General features: G+C 36.6%; 1 protein-coding gene across 1 annotated transcript in view; it reads left to right on the forward strand.

The window, feature by feature from the left end:
- Window positions 1-9,633, forward strand: part of LOC106868824 (splicing factor 3A subunit 3) — a 117,380-nt gene that overhangs the window by 2,925 nt on the left and 104,822 nt on the right. Inside the window, exons 2-3 of the mRNA XM_014914285.2 lie at window positions 8,540-8,587; window positions 9,389-9,441. Of these exons, the coding sequence (XP_014769771.1) occupies window positions 8,540-8,587; window positions 9,389-9,441 (101 nt within the window). The remainder of the gene's footprint in view (window positions 1-8,539; window positions 8,588-9,388; window positions 9,442-9,633) is intronic.

A 9,633-nucleotide genomic window follows, 5' to 3' on the forward strand; every position in this document is an offset into this window, starting at 1 on the left:
TTATAAAATCTGGTAATTAATCATATATTAATTAATATCGATCAATTATCAGGAGGCCAGCACATCTAAAGAATCAAAGAGATTCAGAAATAGTATCTGCAATCTCAGGGGATTAAGGTACATTTTAAAAAAATAACGTTGACCACTAACGTGGACAATTAATGTGCTAGAAATAGATCACATCTTGTGTCTATATATATATATATATATATATATATATATATCTTGGCTAGCATGAGAGTGTATATGGAGAACAATGAAGAGCAGCATCTGAAATGTCATTGAAGTTCAATCCTCAAGCTGTAGCTTCAGTACGTATGCATCATCATTTAACATCCATCTTCTGTACTGGCAACAGTTGGTTGGTTCAACAGGATCTGATGAGTTGAAGGGCTGCATCTTGCTCCAGTGTCTGCTATGGCAGTTTCTCCGACTGGATGCTCTTCCTAATGCCAACCACTTTACAGAGTAATACTGGGTGCACTTTTGAGGCACCTGCACTAGGGAGGTTACCATGTAACTTGCAAGACTTGTAAGTCCCTCAACTGAGTGAGAATATAGTGGAGAGGAAGGTGGCTTTATATTAGGTGTTGAGAGGTTAAAGTATGAAAGAAGAGACAAGAATAGGTTTCTCACAAGCAGAAAAATTGCTCAGAGGGCAATTTTTCTAGTAGAAGTATTATTTCTAAAATTACCACATGTACACTCATTTTACTTTTTGATTCTTCTTCATGGAGGTGGGAGTAGTTGATTGAATCAACCTAGCCAAAATACCTGCATAGGAGTGGATTCTGCTAAAACCACTCAAGGACCAGGTTAAACTGAGTGTTAGTCTAATCCTATAAAAGATTAAGTTCATCCAATGAATTTCTATACAATTTCCATCTATTCAGTTTCATGCACTGGGCTTCTGTTTACTTTTTGGTACGTTATGGTAGAAGTTACTTGTCCAAGATGCTATGAAATAGGATTAAACCAAGAACCATGTGATTGTTTTCTATGTGGTATTTTTAAATTTCTGTATTGGATCCTGTGTACTGTGTTTTCATCTATCTTTTTATCATTTACTTGTTTCAGTCATTAGACTACGGCCATTCTGGAACATTGCCTTGAAGAATTTTTAGTCACATGAATCTATCCCAGTACTTTTTTAAGCCTGGTACTTATTCTGTTAATCTCTTTTGCTGAACTGCTAAGTTACAGGGATAAGTGGTGGTAGGGGACAAATACACACACACATGCATACACATTCATGTATATGACTAGCTTCTTCCAGTTTCTATCTATCATATCTACTCACAAGTTTTGGGTTAGCCTGAAGCTATAGTAGAAGACACTAACCCAAGGTGCCATGCAGTGGGACTGAACCTGAAACCACGTGGTTGGGAAGCAAGCTTCTTGCCACACAGCCACGCTTGTGAGGTTCTGGCTGGATGACAGCTTTTGTTGGTTGGCCACATACCATATGGTCATGATGGATGATAAAGTATTAATATCTCACAGAGATAGAAACTGACCGAAACATTTCTGCTCAGAGGATTGCCTGGGACCAACACATGTTAGATGCACTGCAAAGCAGATACCAACGCATGGTAGATGCACTGCAAAGGTGCATGCCCCAATTTACATTTGAGAGTTGATGTTTGTATTTGTAACGATAAACAGGTGTAGCATATTGTGCTAATGTTTCATTCATGCTTCTTGTCTACTAAATTCTGAGGCAGTATTTATATTTTTAAAGCTGTTGACAAGGTCAAATTTAATGTTACTGCTCAAGTGTTGAAATCATTAACCATTATGCAGCTGATGATGGGTGTATTTGTTTCATGTGCCAGATGTGGCTGTCGGTTATGGTTCTTTTGTTTCTTGTATTCTTGTGTTTCAAAGTTGTTCTTCGTTGAAATTCTAGTTCGCATAGGATTTAACTTGTCTAAGGGTTCTTGGTTTATGGTGACTTTGTTGCTTATAAGTTATATTGATATTGAGTGATTGTCTTTCATAGAGATTCTATTTTGGTAAGGGTAATACTTGTTTAAAAGTTTTTAGTTTATAGAGGTTTTGGTGTATATATATATTATTATCATCATCATCGTCATCGTTGTTTAACGTCTGCTTTCCATGCTAGCATGGGTTGGACGATTTGACTGAGGACTGGTGGACCAGATGGCTACATCAGGCTCCAATCTGATTTGGCAGAGTTTCTACAGCTGGATGCCCTTCCTAATGCCAACCACTCTGAGAGTGTAGTAGGTGGTACTGGCAACGACCAAGCTCAAAATGGTGTATTTTACGTGTCACCTGCACAAGAGCCAGTCCATCGGCACTGGCAACGATCTCGCTCGAACGTCTTACTGGCAACGGCCATGCTCGAAATGGTAATATATATATATATATATATATATATAATGTGAAGAGACACACAACTACACAAAAGACTGCCACTCCTGCTACTAAATTCTTCCTATAACATTAAGTGACACAAAGTTCACTCACACACATACACATATAAACAGCCAAAACCACACACACATATGGTATTACACACATATGGTATTACACACATAGACTTGCACGCACGTGCATACCCACACATTCCTCCTTCCCTTACACTCTCCTCTCTTAGAAAGAACTTTTTCTTCACCCATTCCCTTCCGGGCATTTCAAAATGTAACCACATGTGAATCGTTGGCGATTTTTTTCCTCTGTCTTCCCTTCTATTGGACTTTCCTCTGTTTCCAAAGAAGAGTGTCCGCTCGAAATGTTAAACCATCTTTCTTTCCGTCCTTGAGCATCTGTTAATACTTTACATGTACCATGTCCTTGCATTGTTGCGTTTTTTGTGTTTGTTCTTTTTGGGATTTACTATACATATATAATTAAACCTTGGGAGAAGCATTATGCCAGTAATAAACACATGCACTGGTTCAGTCCTTTATTCATTCCGGTCGCACACCAAATACACATACACATCTTGCACACCAAATACACATACAAAATATATATATATATAATAAAAAGAAGGTTGAATGAAAGGGAGATAATAAAGTGCTAGTGATCCCAACAAGAGAAGGTGCATGTGTGTGTGTATGTGAGAATTGTGTGTGAATAGGGGAGAATGACTGATGTGTCTGAGTGTGTGTGTGTGTAATATAGCAGTTGATGTGCACTTTTTCACGTGGTGTGTGCATGTGTGTGTGTGACCAAACTGTGCATGTGTATGGTGTACATATGTGGGCGAAAGTATCTTTGTCTATGTATGTTGCATGTGTATGTATATATAGCCTGTGTTCAGGTATTATGTGCTTGTGTGGGTGTAGAAGTGTGCATGGTGATGTGTGGTGTGTGTACTGAGTTAAACAGTGTGTATGGCTGTTCATATAGTGGTATGTGTGGTGATGCTCTTGAAGATTGTATGTGGGTGTGTAGTATGGGTGCTAGGAAGTGGTCAGTGCTAGTATGTGTGGAGTGGTGTGGGGTTGGTATGAACTGAAGTGAGAAGGTGAGTTGTGCCCATGTGGTGCAAAGGAATGAAGAGAGAATATTAATTCCACTTCACGGCAAAGGCCAGAGTGTAGATGACCCTGTGCAAAGACAATCCTAACACAAACAGATGTTGTAGCAAATGACCAGTAGAGCGGAAATGGTGCGAGACCGGGGTGTCATTGCTGAGTGTGATGTCTTGGAAGTGCTTTGTGAACTGGTCAGCCAAGCGACGTCCCGTTTGACCGATGCATAGAGAAGGACAGAGAGAGCAGGAGATACAGTAAATGACATTACTAGAAGTGCAGGTAAAGGAGTTGGTGATGTGATAGGGTTGATGATGTGTACCTGTGAAGGTGCAGGGGTGTTTTGGAACATAACACCCATGATAGTTAAGGGGTTTCTGTATATATATATATATATTATGGGCTTTCAGTTTCTGTCTATCACATCCACTCATGAGGATTTGGTTGGATCAGGCTGTTGTAAAAAAAACACCTGCCCAAGGTGCTGCTGTGCAGTGGAACTGAATCCCAAACTACATGGTTGGAAAGCAAGGTTCTTAACCACACAGCTACTTGTGTGCCAACAAACCATTTTAAAGTTGTTGATTCACTTGATCAAAAAAAAAATCAAGAATTAACAATAAATAAATATATTTATCAGACAGACAAATAGGATTTACTTTATGACAGTGGATTTTATTAAGTTGTACTAACAGTTATCAAACCGTTTGTTGTTTTGTTTGTGATCAAAAGTACATTTCACTGTTTTGTTTTGCTTGTCTTATTTGCTCAGGCTAACTTTGTGTGTAAAAATTTGCTTGAAGTGTATGTATGCTGTAATGTGAAAAATATTGGTTGTGTTTTTACTGGAAATGGTCTGTTTTTGTTTTGTTTCATTCATAATCTATAGCACATTATCATTCTGCTATTATGTTTATCCAATGAGTTGACCTCATCTACATACAAAAAGACAGTTACTTCAGTCATATATTTTTGATAAACACAAGTTATATTTTAAATTAGTGAGAGATATTAGAGTGAGTAAAGTACCCCACTATCCCAAGCATCACCTCCTGTTAGCCATGAGTGATGAAGGAGTTTGATATCAGAACTAAGTGGACAACAATCCATTGAACCCAAAACCATGTGGTTGGGAAGTGAACTTCTTAACTACACAGCCATACATGCCCCCCCCCATATATCGTCATCATTATTTAATAACCATTTCCTTGCTGACATAGGTTGAACAGTGACTGGAGCTGGTAAGGCCAGGGGCCGCACCAGGCTCCATTGTCTGTTCAGGTATGGTTTCTATGGCTGGATGCCCTTTCGAACACAAGCCACTTTACAGAATGTTTTCTATGTGGTACCAGTTGGACTTGACACATTTCATGTGTCCTTATGCTTTCAAAGTGAAGACAAGCGCCTCCTCCCAGCAAAACCAGCATCCAGAGACTAGTTTTAGAGTTATTGCTCATCATCAGTCTGGAGTAGCATGGTTTGCTAGCTGAATTCTTTATTACAGGCACAAGGCCTAAACACAGCTGAGACATACACAGACGTGTGGAAACAAAAAGACACATGAAAGGATGAACATTTCTTTCTCAAGTACCCTCTTTTATCACATTCGTAACACTTTGAGGGGTCTCCCCTCCAATATCATTTCTAACTTTTCATTTGGTAGCTCCAGGTATTTCTTTGTAATATTTCTAGCTCACTGCAAAAATCATCTCTAATCCGTAGCCCCAACACTTCGCTTGTTGGGTTTGGCTTATGCCCATCTTCACGTCTTCGTTTTCCTTCCTTATCTCTGAATAAAAAATCGCTGCTATTATCCACTCTGGATCTATTGATGGTGGGATTCTTCCCACCCTAATTCTGACAATTCTTTTATCCAAACAGTTTGGAATCAAAGTCCATTTTTCTCCCTGTATCAGCCTGTTAGAGGTTTTTTCCACCTTCTCTTCTGATATAAAAATTACCACTATTGACGCAAATCTCTTTCCTGTCGTAAAGAACGCTATGCTGTCTCCTATATGTCTTTCCAAAATTTCTTCTATTTCTTCCTGTGGCGTGTTTTCAATTCTGCTTTTATTTGAAAATGTTCTGAATATTATTGTCTTCTTTTCCATTTTCACTTTTTCTCCTCTGGCAGAGTCATTTTTATATTTGACCCTTCTTTCTCTACCATACTACTATATTTCTTTATCAGTTCTTCATTCCACTGTAACATCTCCTGTTTCAGCACACGTGGGTCTAGGCGAACTCGACCTCCAGTAGCTTCTGCATAACTTCTCATTTTTCTCAATTATTCACTACCACCCAACAATGGTTGTTTCGCACAAAAAAAATTGGCTAGAGTTCTTCAAAAAACAACAAAAAAAGTGTCTTGCTAGCTGTCGATGCCTATCTACCTTTGAAAACATATGTTTCAAGTGAAATACATTGACTGATTTTTGAAAATAGAAATAATACATTTCTAAATCTCTCAGAGAGATTTATGCAGTAGCAGCATGATAAAGTGATAGTATGTTGTCAACTTCATATGACATCCAGTCTGATGAGCAATGAGTCTGAAACTAGTCTCTGGATGCTGGCTTTGCTGGGTGGAGGTGCTTGTATCCACTTTGAAAACATAAGGACATAGGAAATGTGTCAAGTCCAACAGGAAATGGTGTTTCCTAGGGCTAAATAACAGTAGCATTCTTCCCTTTCATGGGACTGTCACATTAAGTTGACAACATACTATCACCTTATCGTGCTGAGAGATTTAGGAACATATTATTTCTATAGGGTTGATTTGTTTAACTAAAGCCCTTCAAGTCGGTACCCCAGCATAGCTGCAGTACAGTGAATGAAACAAGTAATTGATAATAGATAATAGCAGGTCTGATAGGTACTTGTTAAAATATTGGCCAAACAGCAATACAAAGACTAGGATTCCTCTTTTGAGCCAAGAAATACTTTAGTCTTGATCAGTTGCTAAACCTCTGCAAGGTTCATATAAGACCCATATTGAAGTACTGCTCACAAAATCTGCAGGTTAATATTATTGCTGCACACACTGACACCTGGGGTCAAATCCCAAAGAAATCCATCTGGCTGAGCAGCAAGAATTCTTACTGCATACCGTCTGCACTCAAACTCACTAATCTTACCTATCACCTTTGCTGTATCTCACTGCTGACACACTGCACTAGTCACTTTAGTCAGTCCCTCAATTCTTCTTTCTGAGATTGCAGCCCACTGAAATTTCATTCTGTGCATCATTATCTATTGTGTTGTTCCTTTTTTAAGACAGTAAAATGTGATTTGAGGGAGATTTGGCTGTTATTTTTAGCAGGTTGAATGATTACGTAGAGCAGTGGTTTTCAACTATTTTTTGCTTATGGACCTTTTTGATTCTTATTTTACTCTATAGGGCTTCCATAGCCATTCGATGTACATAGGAAAAAAAAAAAAATCCTACTTTTTTTATAATGAAATATTATTAAGAATTATATTAAAAAAAGATATTTTATGTATTGTAGAAGTACTATCAATTTATAGCCCATAAATTTTAACAATAAAATCTTATATGGACCCTGGTTGAGAACCACTAATGTGGAGGCTCATGGATGGGTGGAGTTCTTATGGCATAGACTCATGTACAAGAAGTTTTGATTGTTCTCTTGGCAAACTGACTTAGCCATAAAGAGTATAGAACAAAAGTATGTGTCTTTTAATGTTGAGGTAACATAAAATATTGCCAGATGTTATATTATTGATAAAAATAGACAAATGCTTTTTAGAGTTTTCCAAAATATTTAATGGTAAATCTCATGACTCAGAATCATATTAGAATTGGTTTTGTTTTTTTGTTTTTTTTTCAATTTGATTCAAAACTTTGTTTTTCTTCAATTTGGAATTTTTTTTTTAAATACAAAAGTAATCTTGAATGCATTTTTAAAATAACAAAAAATACACCAGTAAAATATTGAAGATGGCTAGCTTCTTACAATGCGAAAAAGGAATTAAATGTATTCCTTTTTTGCATTGTAAGAAGCTCTCTGTTTTCACTATTTTGCTGTTTTTACTTTTTGTTATCACAATGCTTCAAGCAAGCCATAATGCTCTTCTAACACAAATATATATTGTATTCCTACATCATGTAAACAGCTACTCTACTTTGCTGGAATTAATAGACTATTTTTAGTTGTGCAGACAACATGGCGACCTCTACACATCACATGTCCTGCATAAAATAGGAGCCTGAAGTCCTTCAATAATACACTGTCTTATTATAGGAAGAACACATAGATAATGTAACCCTTATTCACTCTGTCCTAGAAAAAAGATGTGATGGTCAAGATTGGAATGCCTTTAATCATAAATCTCTTTAATCAAGGCTTAGCTTGCATTAATCCTTTAGCATTGAAACTGGCTATATCCAGCCAAAATATTGTACTTGTTTTATATTCAAACTGGTCAGATCTGGCCTCTCACACTCACCATACAATGTCCTTGTAAAAATAAACAATCACATCATTGAAATTTTGAAGCTACAATATCATGCATGATTATTCCATCAAATGTATAGCTTATTTATTCACATTGTTTTGATTTAATCTGAATGCCATAGCATTAGAGATGTTTTAGCATTTAAACCAGCCATATCTGGCCAAAATAATCTACCTGTGTTATCTTCTAACTGGCAAGATCTGACCTCTCCCATTTACCCTACAATATTCTAAAAATAAACAATGGCATCATTTAAGTCTCAAAGCTACAAAGCGATGCATGACTAATTCATATCAATCTGAATAAACAAGCATTACATTTAACAAAGAAATCTAAATAGTATATGGTTAAACAACAACAGACTTATTTGACTGCTGAATTTTAGTTAATGCACCAAAGTATATGTTTGTATATGTATATGTATGCACCAAAGCTTTGGGTTTCCATTTGCATTCCACTGATTTCTCATATCCACGATTAATCTGTAATAAAATACATAAAAACTGTTTTTTCAGTAACTATTTTCTTAATTTTTTTTTCCATTTTTTTTTCAGCCAAGAGAACAGATCAACTCTGATCAAAGACTGAAATATTTGTTTGATGTAAGTTAACATATATTTTCATTTTCATTTTGTTTTAATTTCATTGGTTTGTTGTGTTGAAAGTTGGATCATTAATGTGATCCTGATTACCTAATGAATGACGAACAAGCCATCTGGACATGTGCTGTCATCTAAGTCCAGTCTACTTTTGTGTGCTTTGCAGAGGTGATCAATGTATACTCAGTCAGAGTGTAACAGTTACTCTTCCTTTTCAGTTACCATTGCTCATGAAAATCCTAACTTTGTGTTTAAGGTTAATGAGGCTACCACAATTTTCCTAGGCCCCACCAGTGGGTTGTATGCCCCATGTTGGGAATCACTGACCTATTTCATGCTGTTTGTTTACAACTAGATAGACTTGTTCAGATTTTATGTTAATTGTCTGGCTATGATATCTGAGCAGGGCTAGTTTGACTGTACAAGCATTATTGACACCCAATCAATTTAGCTGTTTGAGATACACTAGTAGTGGGAAAGATATTCGGAATAATTTATAAAACTAAAGCTAATTGATTTATCTTCTTTCATGTTACCCTTGAAGTATCTTTACTCTTTTGAACTCAATGTAACTCTTACTTTATGGTTCATGATTATTGTCCGTTTTCCATACTGGCATAAGTTGGATGATTTGACCAGAGCTGGCAAGCCAGAGAGCTGCACTAGGTTCCAGTCTGATTTGGCTTGGTTTCTATAGCTGGATGCCCTTCCTAATGTTAACTGCTTTACAGTATGTTCTTTGTGCTTTTAACATGTTAATGAATAATTATGAATATTTGGGTTTTTTTCCGTTTCCTTTTGCAGAGATCTGTTGCTTGCACCAATGAACTAAGGGAGCTTTATGAAGATAAAGATGGGTATGTTTGCTACAAGCTGATTTACTTAATTTAAAATAATTTTTTCTCCTGTTTTGTTCTTCTGACAATTTTAATGCTTACGTTACTACACGAGTATATTATTGTAAATAAAAATAAAGAGCAAAACAAGGCCACTGCCTCATTCAATAATCTAAAGCATTAAGTAATTAAAATCTAAGCTACACTTTATAT

This window comes from Octopus bimaculoides, chromosome 10, assembly GCF_001194135.2.
Source record: "Octopus bimaculoides isolate UCB-OBI-ISO-001 chromosome 10, ASM119413v2, whole genome shotgun sequence".
Classification (NCBI taxonomy): domain Eukaryota; kingdom Metazoa; phylum Mollusca; class Cephalopoda; order Octopoda; family Octopodidae; genus Octopus; species Octopus bimaculoides.